Source organism: Hypanus sabinus, chromosome 10, assembly GCF_030144855.1.
Source record: "Hypanus sabinus isolate sHypSab1 chromosome 10, sHypSab1.hap1, whole genome shotgun sequence".
In the NCBI taxonomy this organism is placed as follows: domain Eukaryota; kingdom Metazoa; phylum Chordata; class Chondrichthyes; order Myliobatiformes; family Dasyatidae; genus Hypanus; species Hypanus sabinus.
Genome location: NC_082715.1, coordinates 36,403,939 through 36,429,047, shown reverse-complemented (window position 1 = coordinate 36,429,047; position 25,109 = coordinate 36,403,939). Strand labels below are relative to the sequence as shown.

The window sequence follows — 25,109 nt, the reverse complement described above, 5'->3', positions numbered from 1 at the left end:
GTCGAAGAAGGCAAAAAAAAAGATGGGCAGCGATTCTTTGTAAAACTGAGTCAATTGAACCAGAAAAATATTATGATTGTTCAACTCAGAGAAATTAGCGTTGCTTTGACAAAATCCTGTCCTCTGGGACTCAGTAAGAGTCTGCAGCGTGTTTTATTTTGCATTCCCAATTGTAATAGAATGTGGGGTGATAAACAATATGGAAAGAGATGACAAATTTTTCACAACTGGAATCTGTGCTTGTCTGTGACAAAACCAAATAACCTTTACTTTTACTTGCCACTTTGTAAACTTTTTATAGTGGGTTACTGGGTGTGGAGATGTTGGTGAAAGGTGATGCTGGTGATAATTGGATTTCCAATTCAGTTATCAAGTAGTGCTCCAATTATCTTTATATTAAAAATGATGGAACAAAAATGAATTGTTAGAATGTAAAATTATGGAATTGTATTATATTTGCAACTCATCATAGTTTTCTGTTTAATGCATTTTCTTTTGTATTCTTGGGAATTTTCCTAAACTGGGAAGAGGTTCAAAATGAATTGACTAAACTTGGCTTTACAAGTGTAGAGGTGCCAAAGAATTTAAATGGAGGTGATTCACTATCCTTTTTTCAACCAACCAGTTTGGGTATTCTTCCTCCAAGGATAATGTGTTAGAAATACATTAGAGGTTTAAAATATTTATTTAATTTAGAGTGCTATGTTAGTTATATTTTTCTACCATTACTGAGTGCCCTAATCCTTGATTTACTTCAAAGTAAGTATGATACGCCACTTAGACATGCTTATCAAGGAGGAAGGTCTCTTTTGCAGCAGATTTAAAAGGTTAATTCAACACAGACTGGTTAATTGCTGGTGTGAGCATTCATGACTTCTTAACCCTGTTTCATGCTTTTTCAGCAATTTAGTTCTCAGATTTAAAGACAACTATTTAGAGTGCTACTCCTTTCGTTATAGTTTTCCTTTAGTCATTAGTGTTGCACAGGGTTTTCTCCGGACTTGGAAGACATTGGGGAGCAGCTAAAACAGCAGGAGAGAGCAAGACCAAGTGAAGGGAGAGGGTGGAGGAAAGTATGACTTTGGAAATCTCATCGATGTTTACCTTTAGGAAACAATTCTTTAGAAAACTTAAGGGGCTGTGTATTTATTTCTAAAAGTAGAACATCAGTGCTGCAGCTGTTGCTCAGACCATTTACAAAGACAAGAACAATGTGCTTAGTTAGGGCTGCCATGTTGACGAGGATGCTTTTTTTTGAAACATCTCATTTCAGTCTGTGATCATTTAGTTTGCGGCATACCGTGACTTCAAGATAATCCTCAGTTCTCTGAAGCAAAGAGGAACAACCACATCTTCTTTCCATTGACAGAGCAAAGCAGGACATTGACAGCACATGAGACACTGTGCTCAATGTAAACTTCCTCAAACCAAAGGTGTAGCACATATCAAATGTTTCCTGGCAAGATCCTGGCATCAATTGAAATGAAGCGCAAATTCCACCAGATTTGCAATCATCGACTGTGTGCCACGGAGGTCTCTCCCTGTTACTGGTAGTGGTCTTACAATGTCGCTTGAACAGTACAATCAACTTCCTGGCTTACTGCTGGTTGCATAGGGCTGTCCTCTTCATGTTTAACTTATGTGCTATCAGAAAGCTGGCGCGGTTGTGGAGCTGGACAACAAAGAAAGGTGATCTTGCCTCTAGATAGGCTGTGCTCCAGGAACATGATGTTCAGGATTCTGTGGTTGATGATTTGCAATAGGGCCCTGAATAGGAATGCAGGTTTTTTTTTACTTATCTGCTAGCATGCTCCAAAATCTTACCATCACATTTGCTAGCCTTCACCACCACCAGGGCAGTGAAAGGTGTAGCAGACATAGTATAGACACCAGCACCTTTTAGTTGTAAGTGTTTTTCAATAGCTGCATATCTTCTGTACACCCATTGTTCTCAGGATTCTTTCTTTATGTCCAACATGGATTACTTTACTTACTTTATTTTCACCAAACAATTGATACTAGAGCGTACAATCATCACAGTGATATTTGTTTCTGCGGTTCGTGCTCCCTGAAGTACAAATCAAAGTAAATATAATAAAAATTTAAATTATAAATCATAATTAGAAAATAGAAAAGGGAACATTAAGGTAGTGCAAGTCAGGTCTGGATATTTGTAAAGTATGGCTCAGATCTGGGTCAGGATCTGTTTAGCAGTCTTATCACAGTTGGAAAGAAGCTGTTCCCAAATCTGTCCGTACGAATCTTCATGCTCCTGAACCTTCTCCCAGAGGGAAGCGGGACAAAAAGTGTGTTGGCTGGGCGGGTCATGTCCTTGATTATCCTGGCAGCACTGCTCCGACAGCGTGTGGTGTAAAGTGAGTCCAAGGATGGAAGATCAGTTTGTGTGATGTGCTGGGCTGTGTTCACGATCTTCTGCATCTTCTTCCGGTCTTGGACGGGACAACTTTCATACCAGGTTGTGGTGCACCCTAGAAGAATGCTTTCTACGGTGCATCTATAAAAATTAGTGAGGGTTTTAGGGGGCAGGCCAAATTTCTTCAGCTTTCTCAGGAAGTAAAGGTGCTGGTGGGCCTTCTTGGTAGTGGACTCTGCTTGGTCAGGTCATTTGTGATATTGACCCCGAGGATCTTAAAGCTTTTGACCTGTTCCACCTGTACACCACCGATGTAGATGGGGTCGTGCGGTCCGCTACTCCTTCTGAAGTCAACAACCAATTCCTTTGTCTTGCTGACTTTGAGGGATAGGTTATTGTCTTTTTGTAGGATTTTGCTCTCACTTAAAAATTAATATCAACAGCAAATCCAGAACAGAATTTAATTTTGTTGAAAGATGCATTTCCACATGTGCCTGGTAGAAATGTTTAAGGATCACCATTGTGCAGTTTCCTTTTGCCTTCTCCTGTTCCTATTCCCTCACCCTAGTCCTCTCCAAAGCTCTGTCTCAGAAATTTCACTTGGGAGATTAAACTTCCTGAGCTTCCAAAGGGGATACTTCAGATGGTGATGGTGGGCAAACCGGCTGCGCAGTAGCATAGTGGTTAGCACAACACTTTACAGTACCAGTGACCCAGGCAGGTTCAATTCCGACTGCTGTCTGGTAGGAGTTCTCCCCGTGACCGTGTGGGTTTCCTCTGAGGGTTACAGTTTCCTCCCACAGTTTGTACTAGTTGGTATGTGAATTGGTCATTGTAAATTGTTAAATCACATGAACTAGGTTAAATCGAGAGTTACTGGGCAGCACCACTCGAAGGGTGCTATATCCAATTTCCCTCGGGATCAATAAAGTATGTCTGTCAATAAATAGATAACTAAGCCATTATGGGTTTTAAGGGCTTGGTGACAGGATGGAATACCAGTGTGGGTTGAGTAAGCATTCAGCATGAGAAATTATTAACAACTCATTAACTGAAACATTGGGTCTTGTACTAAAAAACCACAAATCAAAGTTCTCTGCAGTCTTTCCCAGTGCACAACAATGAGGCTCTGAACAATTTCCCATATATGTGGAGCCATTTTAAACAAGGACAAACACTTCCAATTGAATGGATCAGTTTTAGTGACATTGGATTCTTGTCAAAGCTCTATTTGCTCATCTCGTAGTTTTGCATGAGTATATCTAGGGTATAATCTTTTTCATTGCGTTGTTTCCTCTCAGAGCTGGACGCGCAGAGAAGTCTTTTTTTTCTCGTCATACATTTCATTAACTTCATTGCCAACACCTCTCTACAACTCCTAAATCAGGGGGTGTTATTCATCCAAAACTTGAATTCAAAATGTTTGTTACATAACACTGTTTATATTGTTTTGAATTGGAGTTGATTTAGCTTGGGTAGCTTGGCGGCAGAACAATAAAATCACCCAGACAGAATTCTGGCACGGTAACATGGCTCGTTGCAATACTTCAGATTTCCATTGGCTGGGATGGCCTATTGACCCATACAAAGCAAACTTCAAAAGGTCTGTTGGCTTTCCTAGGAATTTATTAAGCTGTTTAAGTTTAAGCAGAGAGCCACGCGTCCTGTTAGTGCTTCACAAATATTGGGGTTAACTGGGATTTTGTCACCAGTGAAACTGGATTCAAGTGTACACATTCTGACTGCACTTTGCTTAGCTATGCTTGATTCAGGGTAGGTTGTTTTATTGTTTAATCAACATAAGTCTGAGCAGGTACCAGTTTCAAATCAGCACTGCTTGTTTATCAAGGCTGTAGAATTGTTTCTTCGAGCATTTCCTTTTGGTGACATATATTAACATATATTTGCATTTCTCAAGAGAAATTACACCGAGAATTTTCTTGGAGAAATGTATGAACATTTACAATTGGTACCTTTAAGAAACTAACTTAAATGTACACATTTATGTAGCCTCACACAGTATAATTAATACTGCAAAATATACTGGTGTTTCAGCCAAAATTGTACCTTTACTTAAAAAGATGGGTCAGATAAATTGCTAATTTGGTTCTCAGTTGATCCGTTGGTTTGAAGAAAGGGCAATGCGTACCTTTTGACAAGTGTGTTCACTGCAAGTAAGTATTTTTTAAGCAGATCACTAATCACAATAAAATTATTTTTCTATTAATTTTTATTAAAATATTTTTGTTTCTCAAAGATTTCTCTAACTTAACATCTTAAATTTACATTTAGTCACTGTAAGCATCAAGAATACATGTTTTCTATTAATATTTCATAATTAACAGCACTCAACTTTAGACAACATGTTCATTATTAGCAACGCACACAAAATGCTGGAGGAACTCAGCAGGCCAGGCAGCATCTATGGAAAAGAGCACAGTTGACGTTTTGGGCTGAAACCCTTCGGCAGGACTGGAAACGTCGACTGTACTCTTTTCCATAGATGCTAACTGGCCTGCTGAGTTCCTCCAGCATTTTGTGTGTGTTGTTTGGATTTCCAGTATCTGCAGATTTTCTTTTGTTTATGTTCATTGTTAATCCATTTTGCTCACCAAGCACTCATTATTAATTGTAAAAGATATAGCCCTGTTTCACACTGAAACCTGCAAATGTATCAGCCTGTGTTTTTGATGTGCAGGTATGCGGCAAGGAAACGATATTGGCTCTCAGTACCGGTCAGTCATTTATCCCTACACCAAGGAGCAGATGGCTGCAGCTCTGAAATCTAAAGAGGTCTTTCAGGAGGTACAGTGGATAAAAGCTTAGAGGGAGATTATTTTCTTTAAATGGTTTGAATTTTGTTTTAAAATAGCACAAGAGATTTCTGAATGTTTATGAGATCCCGTGGCTGTAGAGTAGCAATATCAATGCAGAACTGGAATTAGCAGCCATTTTTATTGTCTGTTTGGTTTATAAATCTGAGGTGGTGGTGTTTCTTCTTGCAATTTTATTTATTATTATCTGTTGGCCTATGAATTTTGCATTCATAAAGGTAAAGAGCTTGAGTGCGGCAAAGACAGGTCTGGAAATCCAAATGTGATTTTGAAATTTCAAATCCTGTTTCCTCCTATGTTAGAGCAGGAGTAGGCCCTTCCAGCCCTTTGAGCGGTGTCGCCCCAGCAACCCCCAACACTCCCGATTTAACCCTAACCTAATCAAGGGGCAATTTACTCCTAACAGAGGACTCTAGGGTTGATCTCTGAGGCCCCGAGCTGTAGTAGTGTTGCACTAACCTCTCCACTACCCTGTCATCCTTTGTGGATGATAGAATGTAGACTCTAGCTGGTTGTTGCTTTTGAATAAAATAAAGCAGTAACATAGAGCTTGGTATTGGAAATCCATATTATACAAATGAATCTAAATACAATATCCAGAACATTATATCAGCTGTAACACCAGAGAAGAATGAACATTTCATTTTTGTTTCCGAAAAGAAATTGATCAGATGCTGGTGCTGCAGGGGATAGGTTGAATTTTCGAACTGAATTGAACAAAATTGCATTTTACCATAATTTAAGTTTATGCAGCCTGACATTGGTGGATACTCTCCGTCACCTCATGCACTCCACCATTATCTTATCCACAAAAATCACTCAATGAACTTGCAAAGCAAACTAACACCATCACAGTGGTTACCCTGTAGGACAAGTATAGATTGATCAATCCATCTTAAATCCCACCAAAGTTGTTTGAGGATTTGAAATTGTTTTCCAAGATTAATAAACTATTTTCAAAGTAACATACAGAAAATGCTGGAGGAACTCAGCAGGACAGGTAGTATCTGTGGAAATGAATAAACAGCCCATGTGTCGGGCTGAGACCCTTCTTCAGGATTGGAGAGAAAGGGGGGAAAAACACCAGAATAAAAATGTGGGGGGAGGGGAGGGAGGCTGGCTAGAAAGTGATAGGTAAAGCCAAGTGGTTGGGGAAGATAAAGGACGGGAGAGGAAGGAATTTGATAGGAGAGGAGAGTGAATCATGGGAGAAAAGGAAGGAGGAGGGGACCCAGTGGGAGGTGATAGGCAGATGAGAAGAGGAGAGAGGCCAGAGTGGGGAATACAAAAGAGGAGAGGGGGTAGGAGGTAGGAGGCTCCAACCATCAGGTTGGAGGCTACCCAGATAGAATATAAGATGTTGCTCCTCCATCCTGAGGATCATCTCATTGTGGCACCAGAGGAGGCCATGGACTGACATGTTGGAATGGGAATTAAAATGTTTGGCCACTGGGAGGTTCTGATTCTGGCACATGGAGAGAAGGTGCTGTCCCCCAATTATGACGGGTCTGACATGTAGAGGAGGCCACGTCAGGAGCACTGGACACCAATAGAACACCTCAGCACAGTCACAGGTCAAGTGCTGCCTCACCTGGAAGGACTGTCTGGGGCCCTAGATGGAGGTGAATGGGCAGGTGTAGCACTTTGGCCACTTGCAGGGATAAGTAGTGGGGAGGAACGAATTGTCAATGGAATCATGAAGGGAACAATCCCTGCAGAAAGCAGGAGTGGGGTAAGGTTCTAGAGAAATTTTTTGTAGTACGATCCCTTTGGAGATGACGGAAGATGCGGAGCGTGATGTATTGGTCTATTTTCAATGTGGTTTGTTAAAAATACAAATGGTCATCAATATCCTTTAAGGAATAGTGACATCAGACTCTTCTCAACGTGGATGAGTTTCAGCAGATCCTCAAGTAAGCTCTACTCATTGATATTAGCAAGTGGATATACAGAATTGACCCCTATCAGTGGTACCACGAGGTCAAGAATACTAACTGGCAGCTTTTACTGGAATTACTGGGCGTTTATCGTTTGCTGTGATACCAGGTGGACTTCGACACGTTTTGGTTGCAAACTTCCAAGTACCCATTTACATTTCTTTTCACTTATTAAATTTTGATTTGTACCCAAAGAGCTCTTACTATTTTATGTTCATAAGAAGCACTAAAAGCATTCAGTTAGTGATAAAGTAGTGACCAAACAGAATCAATACTTATATGTTTTACGAGGTAAGGTGGGTTGAATATTAGTGTCTCTTGATCCAAAGTAGGATTATGCTGTCATTGTTAAAGGGCTTATCAGAGTATTGCTACATCCTGGGCTGCTACTGCCTAAAATTGTAGCTGACACTGTATGAAATGTACTGCAGTGATCTGCACGTGGTGCTACGCAATCATTTGTGTGACTCAAAGAATTTTTGCAATAAAGTAGTATTAATAAAATTGCTGTGTTCCAGTCATTTATACCCAAAACTTGATCTGTTGGATCAGTCTTGCTGTTTTGGAAAGTGTAAGATTTTGATAAGTATGATTTATACCCTAAATTAATTTCAAAATATTTCAAACTCAGAATAGTTTAGGATCCCTTTAATCAGGTTACCAGGAGCCATTAGCTTCAGCTCTTATCTGGGTTAGTATGAAATTCTCTGTTATGGTTCAGAGAAGTGCTGTGGTGCAGTAGAAAGCTCAGAGACCAACCTGGAAGTTAAAACAGCTGAGTCCACCTTCATTGTTCTTGAGCACTGGGGTGGGAGGCCCTGCCAAAGGCACCATTGTTAGGCCTCATCTGTTTTTCTCTTGCTTTATAACTCTTCCAGAGATTTACACAAAATCAGCTGTCAAGGAATTCAATTTTTAAAGTAAAAGGTTATTAATTAGAATTGAAAAAGAAGCAATGAATTGTCAGAGAGGATTTTCATAATAATTTAGAAGTCTCTACTAGCACTTGAGAATCCTGTGGCTCTGTGTGAGTAAATCAAGGGAATAGTATTCCAGTATCCCTTCTGGGCTTTTCCCCTATGATAAAATGCACTTTTATGTAATCTCTTTGGTCATTATGATGGTAAATATTTGAACCCCAAGAAGGGGATAGCACTTAATTGATAAAAGCTTTACATGGCGTAACAGAGGAGCAAACTTATGAAGCTTTTTCATGGGGTTGTTATTGTGGTACGGAACAGAAGACTCCAGGGGATGAGAAGCTGCATTGCAAAACCAGGCCAGCTTTTTTTGTCATGCGGTTTGCAACATGACAATACATTAATGATCAGAACATATTTAGCATATATAGCAGCTTCAGAGCTGGTCTCTTTACAGCAACTTTCCAGAACCCCGAGGTTTCTCCACATGCCCTTGTATTTCAACTAAAAGGTTGATAGTGGCAGTACAAAACCCTGCCATAATGCTGCACTGCAGTTCTGAGAGACTGGCACCGGCAATAGTTCCGCATTTTGCATGAGAAAGTAAAGTATGGACCCGTTTGTTCTATCGTCTGAGCCAATTGCAAAGAAGGGAGGGGAGGTCAATTTTTTTTAAATATCAGTATTATATTTTTAAATGACCCAGGCACTGTCCTATTACTGTTTGTGGGATATCGTATCCAATCGGACATCCTAAGGCTGTTAAAGATGCATTAATTAAAGCCTTATTCTTCCACAGTAAAGAGGACACTAATAAATAGGCATAATTTTCCAAAATATTTTTATATTTCTAAAATAGCTTTGGGTTGACATAGATCTTCAATGGGCAAATAAAGTAATTAAACAGGTTCAAAAATTCAGTATTGTCCTGATAAAATCATGAGCAATTATTTTTGTGTTCAATTTTTTAAAACTTATGATTTCTTTGAATTATGTTAGAGTGATTCACTGTATAGATGCTGAATTAAAATAAGTATGAAACATAGCATGAATTGAAGATGTTTTTCATTGCTAAAGCATTGGTTGCTTTGCAAATGCTGAGTGCAGCAAACAGAATGTTAAGTAGAACTGTGTTAAAGCTCCCTCTTCTGGTCCACTTTCTGTCGTTCTTCTGGCTTCCACCATTATTTTTTGTGACATCTGTGCAGCGTTCAACAGATCTATTACCACGGCAACAGACTCCGTTTCACCCTTGGATTATCTGAGGAAAACCGGTGAGGTTAAGGGTCAGCTGCATATTGTCACACAGCTGCTTGAAAATCAGCTGCTGGCCTCGGCTATGGCGAGGAGGCACTGGAGGCAGCGAGGTTAAGCAGCTCTGAATAACTGCCAGCTGTGTGCATCATCGCCGTATAGCCCAGGGAGCCGAAGGTCAATGTCATTAGCTTTGTCCTCAGTCCACCCCTTTCCCCACTCAGATCTAAGACAGTTCTTTATTCCAATCATATTCAGTTCAATTTCTGCAGTTACATATTCCATTTGCTACATCATTTGCATTGTGCTTTAAATATTTTAAAAGAGCGGTTAGCTTTATTTGTCACATGTACGTCGAAAGGTAAAGTGAAATGCGTCATTTGTGTCAACGAGCAACACGATCTGAGGACGTATCACGGGCAGTTGGCGAGTGTCGTCAAGCTTTCAGTGCCAGTGTAGCACGCCCACAACTTGCTAACCCTAACCTGTGTGTCTTTGGAACGTGGGAGGGAAGTGGAGCACCCGGAGGAAACCGACGTCGTCACGGGGAGAACGTCTGTACTAATGAATCTGGTTCACTACCACTGTAATAGTATTATGCTAATCACCATGCTACCGTGTCACCCGAATGCCGCTGCCACGTCCTGACTCGTACGCAGTGATTACTTACTTTTAATCAATTATTCTGACGTGCATGCAAAGTCAGGGGCAAATGCAAGCAGGCGTTTTCCACTGAGGCTGGGCGGGACTACAGCGAAAAGTTGTGGGTTAAGGGTTGAAAGGTGAAAAGTTTAAGGGGAACATTCTCCATTCAAAGGGTCGTGAGAGTGTGGAACAAACCGCCAGTACAAGTGCAGGTCGATGGGAGCAGGCAGTTTAAATGATTCAGCACGGACTAGAGGGGCCAAAAGGCCTGTTTCTGTGCTGTACTTCTCTATGATGCTACAATAAGCTAGGGGAATGGTAACAAAAAAAAAATCATCTTTAAAACCACTGACTAAAATTCTTTCCGCCGGTTGCTTTTTTTGGGTTGTGCTGTTACACGCATAACTGCCATTTTCCATTATTATTCATGAAGAACAAAATGTATTCTGTTTATGAAGAATATAATGTATTTTAAAAAGAGGGGAATTAATTATAGTGTGTAGTAGTAGATAGGATCAAAAGGATGTTAGTAAGCTAACAGTTCCATGAAGATGGATGTATTTAACTCGCAGTGTTATTTTTATTTGTTGATCATTTAGTCAGGCTGTGTGACTGCATCATATTTCTGATTTTGTTTATTTAAATATGAGCATACTGAAGTTAAATGTGCTTAAAGTATGAATGAATGATGCTAAATATTTGACTGTTTTGTAGCTGACATCTTCATACTGCGCACATTATTTTGAGTGTAATCTGTGGCAGTTTATACAATTAGACCACACGTATTCAGTCCAGTCTCACTGCCTCTTTGCTTTCCTGTCCCTCTGCATTACGTCTTACTGCTTTAATTGTCACTGAAATCGAGAAGCTGGGCAGTAAGAATTTTTCAAGGAAATAACGTAGAGAGCATCAGAACTTTATTGAATAGAACAATATTTTTCATGGTGGCTCTGACTGAAATAAGAAGACAAGAAATAGGAGCCTGGAGTAAGCCATCTGGCCCCGTAGGCCTGTTCAATAAGATCATGGCTAGTCTAGCCAGGGAATCTTCCCCCTTCTTTCTTCTACCCATCCCCCTATTCCCCCTCTATCCACTCCTCCTCCCCTCCCCCATATTCTCCTCTCCCCTCTCCCTTACCCAGATCAACATCCTTCTGATCCTCCCTAAGCTACACATTTGAAGGGCCAACTGGCCTAATTCAGCTCCTACGCACAAGAAATAAACAAAGCTTTGGTCTTATTTTTCTCTCTGCTCAGTAGCTTTTAGGGAAGCTATTGTTTGGCTAAATGGGCTGAAAATTTCCGCAGACACAGGAGATTCTGCGGATGCTAGAAATCTTTGAGCAACACGTACAAAGTAGTGGAAGAATTTTATTTATCCAGTGTTTTGTGGATATTTCTACACAGCTGCCCCTTCAGCAGAGGACTGAGGATTAGCTCTGATGGAATTTCCAGCATGATACTTGATCAGACCTTAATAAAAAATCTTCTTTCTGCACATTTTCTGTCTCTCCTCATTGATTTCTTGTCATATTTTTGTTTCAGCTTTCCCCATTAAATTCATCTGTCTATATTTATAATGGATTATGCCTATGACCTCAGTTTCTCAATCATACAGTCTAAAAAATGAAAAAGCTGCAGTTTTCATATAATTAAATTTAACCTTTAATAATTAAGCTTACAAATAAAAAACAAAGCTTTCATTTAAAAATTGTAACTTTCTGTGAGTGTGCCATTTTAGAGTTAATACTAATGTCTACATCTATGACTCCTAAACTCAGCTTACATTGTTGAATTTTAGCATGTGTATTTTGTCTAAATCTCCAGGATATCTCCCCGATAGCTGTGCTGAAACAGTACCTTTCTGAGATGCATAGCACCTGCTGCTTATATTGTTTCTTAAAGAATTTATGAAATACAAGGTTAAGTTTTTATTTTGCAGTGTCCTTATCAATATGGAAAAGTAAATACTGTGCAATATCAATTCTGTATCTGTTGTAACCCCCAGCTTGAAGTCAGTTAAACATACTGACATAGGCAAAAGCAACTTGGTTTTAAATTATAGTTCAGAATAATCACCATATACAACCCTGAGATTCATTTTCTTATGGGGATTCATAGTAAGTACAAAGAAACACAATGAAAGACTGAACCCTACAAGACAAACACCAACGTGCAAAAGACAATAACCTGTGCAAATACAAAAGGAGAATTAAAAAAATAACAATAATAAATAGCAAAAATATCAGGAACATGAGATGAAGAGTCTTTGAAAGTGAGTCCAGAGGTTGTGGGAACAGTTTGTAATGGAGTGAGTACTGGTTGAGGAGTAAATAACTGTTCCTGCAGTTGGTGCTCTCGGTCTTGGGTCCCCTGTAGCTCATTCCTGATGGCAGCAGTGAAAAGAGGGCATGGCATGGATAGTGGGGGTCCTTTTCTGTGATAGCACACCACGTAGATGTGCTGAAATGGGGGGAGGTCTTTACCCATGAAGGACTGGGCTGTATATTGTGGGCTTTCTGTTCAAGAACACTGGTGTTTCCATACCAGGCTGTGATGCAACCAGTCAACATACTCTCCACTGTACATCTGTAGAAGTTTGTCAGAGCTTTAGATCATATGCCAAATCTTCGCAAACTTTTAAGAAAGTCAAGGGACTGCTGTGCTTTCTTTGTAACAGCACTTGGGCAGATCCACTGAAGAATTTAAAGCTGCTGATTCTCGCCACCCCAGATCCCCTGAAGAGGACTGGCTCATGGACTTCGAGCTTCTTCCTCCTGAGGCTCCTTGATCCTGCTGACATTATGTGGAGGGTTGTCGTTGTGCACCACACAGCCAGGTTTTCAATCTCCTTCCGATACGCTGATTCTTCACCACCTTTGATTTGGCCAGCAACAGTGGTGTCATCAGCAAACTTAAATATGGCATTGGAGCCGTGCTTAGCCACACAGTCATAAGTGTAAAGTGAGTAGAACAGGGACTAGGCACACAGCCCTGTGGTGCACCTGTGCTGATGGAGATTGTGGAGGAGATGTTGTTGCCAATCTGAACTGACTGGGGTCTGCAAGTGAGGAAATTGAGGATCCAGTTGATCTAGTTCCTGAAGCTTATTCAGGTCAAGTCAAGTCATTTTTTATTGTCATTTCGACCATAACTGCTGGTACAGTGCACAGTTAAAAACGAGACAACATTTTTCAGGACCATGGTACTACATGAAACAATACAAAAACTAGACTGAACTACATAAGACAACACAAAAAACTACACTAGACTACAAACCTATCCAGGACTGCATAAAGTCCACAAAACAGTGCGGGCATTACAATAAATAATAAACAAGGCAATAGGCACATTAGAAGGCAGTAGGTTGGTGTCAGTCCAGACTCTGGATATTGAGGAGTCTGATAGCTTGGGGGAAGAAACTGTTACATAGTCTGGTTGTGAGGGCCCGAATGCTTCGGTGCCTTTTCCCATACGGCAGGAGGGAGAAGAGTTTGTATGAGGGGTGCGTGGGGTCCTTCATAATGCTGTTTGCTTTTCGGATGCGGCGTGTGGTGTAAATGTCTATAATGGTGGGAAGAGAGACCCTGATGATCTCAGCTGACCTCACTATCCGCTGCAGGGTCTTGCGATCCAAGATGGTGCAATTTCCATGGATAACCACAGAGATGTGTGCGCTGCTGAGGACCCGAGACTCCGCCTTCAGAGCAGGTGACAAGGCAGCTCTTAACAGCAAGGGCCAAACTGTCCTGGGCCATCAGAGAGGCAAAGCGTGCACGTGCGCAGCTAATCCACAGCAGGGACATTGATTCCAATCCATGATGACATCATTGATTAGCCTTGAGGGAATGTCAGAATGTTGAATGCCAAGCTGTAGTCAATGAAGGGCATCCTGGTGTTCCGGTGTTCCAGGATTGAGTAAGAGGAAATGAAATGGCAGCTGCTGCTAACCTGTTGTGCCGATAGGCAAATTGGAACGGGTCCAAGTCGTTTCTCAGGCAGGAGCTGATACGTTTCATCACCAACCTCTTGAAGCACTTCATCACTGTGGATGTAAATACTGCTGGACCATAGTCATTGAGGCAGGTTACAACGTTCTTCTCAGGCACCAGTATGATTGAAACCTGCTTGAAGCAGGTGGGTACCTCAGACTGTCAAAGTGAAAGGTTAACAACAGCAGTGAAAGGAAAGGAATGAAATCCCTCCTTCTATATGACATCGACCATCCATTGTGGCTACTTCAGCTCATGTAAATAATTGTGCCAAGGATTCCAGACGACGGCATGGGAATAGGGGATACAAAGGAAAAGGAAGGTGGTTAGGCTTTTTATTTCTTCATTTCACATCCAAGTCTTAGCCTATTGATGAGTGGCTTTCGGTTTCAAGCTTTTATTGCAGAGACTGGAGCACACAGGCCAGCCTGGTGCTGAAGTGTCATTGTGCAGTGTTAAATACGTTCCTCTCCAAATGAGATGGTAAGCTATTGAGATGAACAGCAAAGATACTGTTGAGTTTATTGTCATATGCAGAAGTACATACAACAATTACAGCACGGAAACAGGCCATCTTGGCCCTTCTAGTCCGTGCCGAACGCTTACTCTCACCTAGTCCCACATGTATGCAAATATGCAGTGAAAAACTTACTTGCAGTGGCATATAAGCAGCATTCGCAAGAAAAGCATAAATTAAGCATAATACTCTATTTTACAAGAAAGAATTGAAAAAAATTAGAACAAGTCCATTTTAGTGCAAAGTGATCATAATGTTGCTAAACTGTAGTGATTAGGGCTTTACTGATTGGTTCAGAACTGAATAGTTGAAGGGAAGTCGCTGTTCTTGAACTGGATGGTGTGGTATACCAGGCGTCTACCCGATGATAGCTGCAACGCATGGCTTGATCTGGATGGTGGTGATCTTTGATGACTGATCATCTATCTTTGAAGCTAGATGCTGTTTTCTTGAGGCAGTGCCTCCTGTAGGCAGTACCAGCGGTAGGGAGGGACATGCCTTTGATGTATTCAGAAGAGTCCACTATTCTCTGAGGCTTCTGACGTTGCTGTGCTTTTGAATTACCGTAAGAGGCCGAGATGCAACCAATCAGGATGCCTTCACCAATAAATTCATCTCTGGACATTTGTTAGAGCGACAAGCCAACCTTTATGAATTTGCTAAGGAAGTAAAAGATGCCAGGGCACTTTCCTTGTGGTTGCGTCTATGTGCTAGACCGAGGATAGGTAATCTAACATATTAGGAATTTCAAACAACAACACACACAAAATGCTGGTAGAACAAAATGCTAGGCAGCATCTATAGGGAGAAGCGATGTCAACGTTTCGGGCCGAGACCCTTCATCAGGACTAACCAAAAGGAAAGATAGTAAGAGATTTGAAAGTAGAGGGGGGGAGGGGGAAATGCGAAATGATAGAAGACCGGAGGGGGTGGGATGAAGCTAAGAGCTGGAAAGGTGATTGGCGAAAGTGATACAGAGCTGAAGAAGGGAAAGGATCATGGGACGGGAGGCCTCAGGAGAAAGAAAGAGGGGGGGAGCACCAGAGGGAGATGGAGAACAGGCAAACAATTAAATATGTCAGGGATGGGGTAAGAAGGGGAGGAGGGGCATTAACGAAGTTAGAGAAGTCAATGTTCATGCCATCAAGTTGGGGGCTACCCAGCCGGTATATAAGGTGTTGTTCCTCCAACCTGAGTTTGGATTCATTTTGACAGTAGAGGAGGCCATGGATAGACATATCAGAATGGGAATGGGACGTGGAATTAAAATGTGTGGCCACTGGGAGATCCTGCTTTTTCTGGTGGACAGAGCGTAGGTGTTCAGTGAAACGGTCTCCCAGCCTGCGCCGGGTCTCACCAATATATAAAAGGCCACACCGGGAGCACTGGACGTAGTATACCACACCAGCTGACTCACAGATGAAGTGACACCTCACCTGGAAGGACTGGGGCCCTGAATGGTGGTGAGGGAGGAAGTGTAAGAGTGGGTGTAGCACTTGTTCCGTTTACAAGGATAAGTGCCAGGAGGGAGATCGGTGGGAAGGGATGGGGGGGGGGGGAATGAATGGACAAGGGAGCGATCCCTCCAGAAAGCAGTAAGGGGGGGGAGGGAAAGATGTGTTTGGTAGTGGGATCCCGTTGGAGGTGGCGGAAGTTACGGAGAATTATATGTTGGACCTGGAGGCTGGTGGGGTGGTAGGTGAGGACAAGGGGAACCCTATCCCGAGTGGGGTGGCAGGTGGATGGGGTGAGGGCAGATGTGCGGGAAATGGGAGAGATGCGTTTGAGAGCAGAATTGATGGTGGACGAAGGGAAGCCCCTTTGCTTAAAAAAGGAAGACATCTCCTTGGTCCTGGAAAGAAAAACCGCATCCTGAGAGCAGATGCAGCGGAGACAGAGGAATTGTGAGAAGGGGATAGCCTTTTTGCAAGAGACAGGGTGGGAAGAGGAATAGTCCAGGTAGCTGTGAGAGGCTGTAGGTTTATAGTACATATCAGTAGATAGACCGCCTCCAGAGATGGAGACAGAAAGATCAAGAAAGGGGAGGGAGGTGTCGGAAATGGATCAGGTAAATTTGAGGGCAGGGTGAAAGTTGGAGGCAAAGTTAATGAAGTCGACGAGCTCAGCACACGTGCAAGAGGCAGCGCCAATGCAGTCGTCGATGTAGCAAAAGAAAAGAGGGGGATGGATACCGGTATAGCCTTGGAACATCGACTGTTCCACAAAGCCAACAAAAAGACAGGCATAACTGGGACCCATGCAGGTGCCCAAGTCTACACCCTTGGTTTGGAGGAAGTAGGAGGAGCCAAAGGAGAAATTATTGAGAGTAAGAACTAATTCCACTAGACGGAGGAGGGTGGTGGTAAAGGGGAATTGGTTTGGTCTGGAATCCAAAAAGAAGCGAAGAGCTTCGAGACCATCCGGGTGGGGGATGGAAGTATATAGGGACTGGACGTCCATGGTGAAAATAAGACGGAGGGGGCCAGGGAACTTAAAATCATTGAAAAAATTCAAAGCATGAGAGGTGTCACGAACGTAGGTGGAAAGAGATTGAACATGGGGGGATAAGACAGTGTCAAGGTATGCAGAAATGGGGCAGGAGCAAGCTGAGACAATAGGTCTACCTGGACAGGCAGGTTTGTGGATCTTCGGTAGGAGGTAGAAACGGGAAGTGCGGGGTGTGGGAACTATGAGGTTTATAGCAGAGGATGGGAGATCCCCAGAGCTGATAAGGTTGGTGATGGTATTGGAGACAATGGCCTGGTGCTCCTTCGTGGGATCATGATCAAGGGGTAAATAAGAGGTGTTATCAGAGAGAATTAGGAAATATGCATAGTCTCAGTTGTAGCAAGAACTAGGCCTCAAGCCTCAGTCTTGCCTGCTGCTACAGACCAGGTGAGAGACGCGGAAGAGCTACGGCGTGGTTGAGATCAGCTGGGGCTTGGTCTTGCCCTTCAGTGCTGCCCTCTTGTGTTCGAGTGGTGGAATGACAGGCTGGATTCCCTGTGTCTGTACACTGCTGGGAGACTGTACTGGATATTGTTGCTCAGGGTCTTGCACTATACATTTTTTTTTAAAGTGAATATTAGGAATTTAAAGCTCCATTGTAGATTAGTGCATGTTTGGCCCTGTTCCCCTTCCTGAAGTCAACAATTAGCTGTTTAGTTTTGCTGACATTGAGCAAGAGATTGTTGTTATAGCCCCATGCAACCAGGTGTCCAATCTTACTCTAGTGTGCTGACTTACCGATTATCAATGAGCCACAGGAGAGCAGGTGAATCCTCCATCTCTCTTCCAACTACTGAGGCAAGTTACACTGGTCTAGAAAGGTTGTGAACCCAGTAGAATTTCCTCTACTTCTGCATAAATATGACCTAAAATGTGATCAGATCTTCACGTAAGTGCTAGAACTAGATAAAGAGTACACAATTAAATAAATAAGACAAAAACATTATACTTGTTCATTTATTTATTGTGAATTCAAATTCAAGACAAATCAAATCTAGTTTAATTATCATTCAAACCATACATAGATACAGATGAACGAGACAGTGTTCCTCTGGGGCCAAGGTGCAAAACATTCAAAATAGCAAGCAAGCATTCAAAAATAGTGAGTAATATAATTCAAAATGAAGAACAAATAAGCATATTCACTTAAAAAAAACATGTATAGTGCAAGACCCTGAGCGACAATATCCAGTACAGTCTCCCAGCAGTGTACAGACGCAGGGAATCCAGCCTGTCATTCCACCACTTGAACACCAGAGGGCAGCACTGAAGGGCGAGACCGAGCCCCAGCTGACCTCAACCACGCCGTAGCTCTTCCGCGTCTCTCACCTGGTCTGTAGCAGCAGGCAAGACTGAGGCTTGAGGCCTAGTTCTTGCTACAACTGAGACTATGCAACTCCTATGTTGACTGCCCCCCCCCCCCAATCAGACAGTGGCAATCTACATTATCACCGACCAACAGAGCCTTGCGATCAAAAGTGTCCAAGACGTTCTCCCACGGTTGTACGGTAGCAACATGGTCTGCAGCTGGGTCAGCTCCTCTGGACCCAAGCCGGCTCCTCCAGTAATTCCTTTGACACCTCAGCTGACCCCTTGACACCTTGGCCAGCTCTGCTGCCGACTCCAGCCCAGCTACTCAACGAGCAGCTCACTGATGGAGCAGCCCTCGAGTACCCGATGTTCTCAGAACAGAATTGTCTTTGGATCGTAAAAAACAAATTTTACATAGAAAAAAGCACCTTTGGTTGGCCCTAAGATGCCACTGTGTTCGCACGTATCACCACCTTACTGGAAATCTTAAGATATTTCTAATGATTCTATATTACTAAGATCTCATGTACAAAGATCGGGTAATGATTTAGAAGATTAGGTCTGTTTATTGTCCTTTGATTGCTGTCTGCAGAAACCAGTTGCAGTGGAACAATGAAATAATTGACTGCTGACACAGTTTTCAGAGATGACCAAAACACAATGCCCTGTTCCAAGTGTTTTATTAGTTATTTTGGGCCACAAGTTAAGGAAAGGCAACCAAATTGTTATTTGATTTGGAAATTCTTTGCGTGTGTTTCAAACTCTCAATACTGAATCGATAGAACTATGGGGTAAGAAAATCAGGCACCTTCATGACTTCATTATTTCTTCTCCAACTCAACAAAGAAACCCCACACACCTCTATTAACTACGAGAACATGTATTGAGAACAGGAGTTGGGATGTTATCCCAACTTCCAAAGAGGAGAGCAGTAGTGATAGGGGTTTCGATAGGGGGAGAGATCGAGAATCCCGGATGGTCTGTTGCCTCCCTGGTGCCAGGGTCCGCGATAGCTCGGATTGAGTTCTAGGTATTCTCAGGAAGGAGGGTGAGCAGTCAGATATCGTGGTCCATGGAGGAACCAATGATGTGGCTAGGAAGAAGGAGGAGGTCCTGCAAAGAGAGTTTAGGGAGTTAGGTGCAAAGTTGAAGGACAGGACCTCCAGAGTTGCAGTCTCAGGATTACTCCCAGTGCCATGTGCTAGTGAGGCAAGAAATAGGAAGATAATGCAGCTAAATACATGGCTAAGGAGATGGTGCAGGAGGGAGGGCTTCATAATTGGCCTTTGTTCCAGGGAAGGTGGGACCTGTTCCGATGGGACAGTTTGCACCTGAACTGGAAGGGGACTAACATCCTTGTGGGTAGATTTGCTAGTGCTGCTCCAGGGGGTTTAAACTAGAGTTGCAGGGGGAGGGGAACCAGAGTGTTCGAGCAGATGGTCAGGTGGAGGAGGATAAAGGTCATGCGAGGACTGCTTGTGTGGACAGAAGAGAAAGGTTTGTATGTGATAGAAATGTTCTCAGGTGCCAAACTGAAGAGACTGGGGAAGAGGCATCTGATTCTCAAATAGAGTAAGATAGGAGCAAGCATGTTAGGGAGGACAGGCAGGTGATAGAGACACACTCAGACCAAAGGTTTGAGATGTATCTTTTTTAACGCAAGGAGTATTGTGAACAAAGTGGATGGGCTTAGAGCATGGATCAGTACTTGGAGATATGATGTGGTGGCCAATACAGAGACTTGGATGGCTCAGGGACAGGAATGGTTACTTCAAGTGCCAGGTTTTAGATGTTTCAGAAAGGACAGGGAGGGAGGCAAAAGAGGTGGGGGTGTGGCACTGTTGATCAGAGATAATGTCACAGCTGCAAAAAATGGTGGACACCATGGAGGGATTGTCTTCAGAATCTCTGTGGTTGGAGATTAGGAACAGGAAGGGGTCAATAACTTTACTGGGTGTTTTTTATAGGCTGCTCAATAGTAACAGGGAAATCGAGGAGCAGATAGGGAAACAGAACCTGGAAAGATGTAATAATTATAATTTAAAAAGATGTATAATCATGATGAGTTTTTGTGAAGGGAGATATTAATTTCCCAAATATAGATTGGCATCTCCCTAGAGCAAGGGGTTTAGATAGGGTGGAGTTTAGGTTTAGAGATTAGGTGTGTTCAGGAAGGTTTCTTGACACAATATGTAGATAAGCCTACAAGAGGAGAGGCTGTACTTGATCTGGTATTGGGAAATGAACCTGGTCAGGTGTCAGATCTCTCAGTGTGAGAGCATTTTGGAGATAGTGATCATAATTCTATCTCCTTTACAATAGCTTTGGAGAGAGATAGGAAAAGACAAGTTAGAAAAATGTTTAATTGGAGTAAGGGGAATGATGAGGCTATCAGGCAGGAAATTGGAAGCTTAAGTTGGAAACAGATGTTTTCAAAGAAACGTGTAGAAGAAATGTGCAAATGTTCAGGGAATATTTGTGTGAAGTTCTGCATAGGTACATTCCAATGAGATAGGAAAGTTTTGATAGGGTGCAGGAACCATGGTGTACAAAGGCTGTAATAAACCTGGTCAAGAAGAAACGAAGAGCTTACAAAAGTTTCGGAGAGCTAGGTAATGTTAGAGATCTAGAAGATTATAAGGCTAACAGGAAGGAGCTTAAGAAAGAAATTAGGAGAGCCAGAAGGGGCCATGAGAAGGGCTTGGCTGGCAGGATTAAGGAAAACCCCAAGGCATTCTACAAGTATGTGAAGAGCAGGAGGATAAGATGTGAGAGAATAGGATCTATCAAGTGTGACAGTGGGAAAGTGTGTATGGAACCAGAGGAAATAGCAGAGGTACTTAATGAATACTTCAGTATTCACTATGGAAAAGGATCATGGTGATAGTAGTGATGACTTTCAGCTGACTGAAAAGCTTGAGCATGTAGATATTAAGAAAGAGGATGTGCTGGAACTTCTGGAAAGCATCAAGTTGGATAATTCACAGGGCCCAGATGAGATGTACCCCAGGCTACTGTGGGAGGTGAGGGAGGAGATTGTTGAGCCTCTGGCGATGGTCATTGCATCATCAATAGAGACGGGAGAGGTTCCAGAGGATTGGAGGGTTGCGAATGTTGTTCCTTTATTCAAGAAAGGGAGTAGAGATATCTCAGGAAATTATAGATCAGTGAGTCTTTTCTCAGTGGTTGGTAAGTTGATGGAGAAGATTTATGAACATTTGGAGAGGTATAATATGATTAGGAGTAGTCAGCATGGCTTTGTAAAGGGCAGGTCGTGCCTTACAAGCCTGATTGAATTTTTTGAGGATGTGACTAAATATATTGATTCAGGAAGAGCAGTAGATGTAGTGTATATGGATTTCAGCAAGATATTTGCTAAGGTATCCCATGGAAGGCTTTTGAGAAAGTGAGGAGGCATGGGGATCTAAGGGGACTTTGCTTTGTGGATCCAGAACTGGCTTGCCCACAGAAGGCAAAGAGTGGTTGTAGAAGGGTCAAATACTTCATGGAGGTCTGTCACCAGTGGAGTGCCTCAGGGATCTGTTCTGGGACCCTTACCCTTCGTGATTTTTATAAATGACCTGGATGAGGAAATGGAGGGATGGGTTAGTAAGTTTGCTGATGACACAAAAGGCGGGGGTGTTGTGGATAGTGTGGAGGGCTGTCAGAGGTTACAGCTGGACATTGATAGGATGCAAAATTGGGCTGAGAAGTGGCAGATGGAGTTCAACCCAGATAAGTGTGAAGTGATTCATTTTGGTAGGTCAAATATGATGGCAGAATACAGTATTAATTTTAAGACTCTTGGCAGTGTGGAGGATCAGAGGGATCTTGGGGTCTGAGTCCATAGGACACTCAAAGCAGCTGCGCATGTTGTGTGGTTAAGAAGGCATATGATGTATTGCCCTTCATCAATCGTGGAATTGAATTTAGGAGCCGAGAGGTAATGTTGCAGCTATATAGGACCCTGGTCAGACCCCACTTGGAGTACTGTGCTCAGTTCTGGTCACCTCACTACAGATGTGGAAGCCATAGAAAGGGTGCAGAGGAGATTTACAAGGATGTTGCCTGGATTGGGGAGCATGCCTTATGAGAATAGGTTGAGTGAACTCGGCCTTTTCTCCATGGAGCGATGGAGGATGAGAGGTGACCTGACAGAGGTGTATAAGATGTTGAGAGGCATTGATCGTGTGGATAGTCAGAGGCTTTTTCCCAGGGCTGAAATGGTTGCCACAAGAGGACACAGGTTTAAGGTGCTGGGGAGTAGGAACAGAGGAGTTGTCAGGGGTAAGTTTTTTACTCAGAGTGGTGAGTGTGTGGAATGGGCTGCTAGCAAAGTAGTAATTACTAGTAACCCTAGTAATTTCTAAGGTAGGGACATGTTGGGCACAACTTAGTGGGCCGAAGGGCCTGTATTGTGCTGTAGATTTTCTATGTTTTTATTTCTATGTTATGTTGAAGTTTTGTAAGACATTGGTGAGGCTGAATTTGGAGTATTGTGTTGCCTAGAGTACCTACAGGAAAGGTATTAATAAGTTTGAAAGAGTACAAAGAAAATTTACAAGAGAAATTGCCAGGGCTTGAGGATTTAAATTATAAGGAAAGGTTGAACAGTTCTGAATCTTATTCCCTAGAGCACAGAAGAATGAGGGGAGATTTGGAAGAGGTACTTTTATATAAAATTATGAGGGGTATAGATAAGGGTAAATGGGAGCAGACTTTTTCCACTAAAGTTGGGTGAGGCAAGAGCTAGAGGTCATGGGTTAAGGGTGAAAGGTGAAACATTTGAGGGGAACATGAGGGTAAACAACTTCACTCAGAGGGTGGTGAGAGTGTGGAATGAGGTGTCAGCGTAAGTGATGTATGCGGGTTTGATTTGAACATTTAAGAAAAATTCGGATAAGTAACACACACAAACTGCTGAAGGAACTCAGGCAGCATCATTCATTATTCAGGAAATGAATAAGCAGTCATTTTATTTTGGGCCGAGACCTTTCTTTGGGACCAGAAAGGAAGAGGGTAGACGGCAGAATAATAAAGTCGGGTGGAGGGTGAGGAGGAGGAGGATAGCTAGAAAGGTGATAGGTGAAACCAGGTAGGTTGGAAAGGGAAAGGGCAGGAGAGGAAGGAATCTGATAGGAGAGGTGAGTAGACCATAGGAGAAAAGAAAGTGGGGGGGAAGAAGAGGCAAGGGTCCAGAGTTGGGAACAACTGAGAAAGAGCGAGGCAGAGGGAACTTTTCTTTTGTAACTGGAAAGAGAAATCAATATTCATGCCACTAGGTTGGAGGGTACCCAGAAGGAATATAACCTCTAGCTCCTCTACCCTATTGGTGACCTCATCCTGGCCAAGAGGAGGCCACGGACCGACATGTCGGACTGGGAACGGGAATCAGAATTAAAACGTTTGGTCACCGGACGGCTCCATTTTCAGCGGACGGAGCAGGGGTGCTCAATGAAGCGATCACCCGGTTGATGAGTATCTCGCCAATGTCAAGGAGGCCAGATCAGAAGCAGCAGTAGACGACCCCAGCAGGTTCACAGGTGCCTCACCTGGAAGGACTGTATGAGGGAGGCCCTGAATGGAGGTGAATGGAGAGGTGTAGCACTTGGCCACTTGCAGGGATAAGTGCCAGGAGGACTGAAAAGACTCGAGAATCGCAGAGGGAGCCATTCCTGCAGAAAGCAGATTGATAGGGGAGTGTGGAGGGCAACGGTGCTGGGGCAGGTCGATTCAACTAGGCAGCTTAACTGTTTGAGACAGATTAGATGCAGCAAAGCACCTGTTTGTGTGCGATAGTTTTCCCATTCCTAGAACAATAAAGCCTTTTGCTGAACTGTAATTTTGTCCTGTCTCAGATTCAACATCTCAGCAAAGAACAAGCTATATAAAATAGCTTAATCTTTAAACTAAGAGAAATTTGATAATTTCATCCAAGTGAGCAATTAAAAACAAAAAGTTAGTACTATGCCTTGTGGTTATGTACGAAAGAGCTAATGAAATCGCTACCATATAGCGTTTTGTAATGTTGTAACACAGTTATACTTTCTTACATACACGTGTTTGGAGTAACTTGGTTCTCTAGAGGTTGATCTATGTTACCTAGTGTTAACAGAAGTGAAGAGACATTCTGATGTTTGAAAAGTTGTTTAATAAGCTATTATAGTAGAGTGTGACAGAGAAGTTCCAGTGTTCGTTCTGTGGGCCCAGGAATGAGGTTGGATCGCTCTAGGTGCCAAAAGAAGTCAGGGCCTGGGCAGAGAAGTTCTAGTGCTTGTTCAGTCGGCCCAGGAGTGAGGTTGGATTCCTCTGGACACTGAATTGATCCAAAGAGCTTGAGAGCGGCTTTGGGCTGGTCAACAGAATCTGGGCCTGAAGCTTGTCGCTGGGCAATGTGGTCTAGGCCCGGTTCCCGGGTCCTGGTGTAAGGTACCTAATGCAAACATCCCACCCTGCAAAAGCTCATTTCAGGGAGGTTGCACCCCCGCCCCCTGCAACCCCATATCCACCCCCCAGTCAACCTCCAAGGGAGTATGTAATATTTTGTTTAGTTTATTTGTCTAATCTGTAAACCAAGTTGGGTATATGCAGAAAATGTGACATTAAAATATGTACTTATATTATCATGGAGTTGTTTTTTATTCCATTACAACTTTAAGCAAGTCTACAGGGAGTTTGGCCTCATCACAGGACATCAATAGAGTAGCTCCTTAGCAGCTAGCCAGCTAGTTTAAATAATGTAAGCTATGCTAATGAACAAATGACACCTATTAAACTCACCTCAACATATCTTTCACATTTTAACTCTCCATGGGCA

The 25,109-nt window shown here is 42.7% G+C and overlaps 1 protein-coding gene across 4 annotated transcripts in view; it reads left to right on the top strand.

Moving 5' to 3' along the window:
* The window catches only part of msraa (methionine sulfoxide reductase Aa), a 310,626-nt gene that overhangs the window by 214,312 nt on the left and 71,205 nt on the right, over positions 1–25,109 (top strand). For all 4 annotated transcript variants that reach the window (XM_059981668.1, XM_059981666.1, XM_059981667.1 and 1 more), the window contains one exon: positions 5,073–5,179. In XM_059981668.1, coding sequence (XP_059837651.1) covers positions 5,073–5,179 — 107 coding nt within the window. The remainder of the gene's footprint in view (positions 1–5,072; positions 5,180–25,109) is intronic.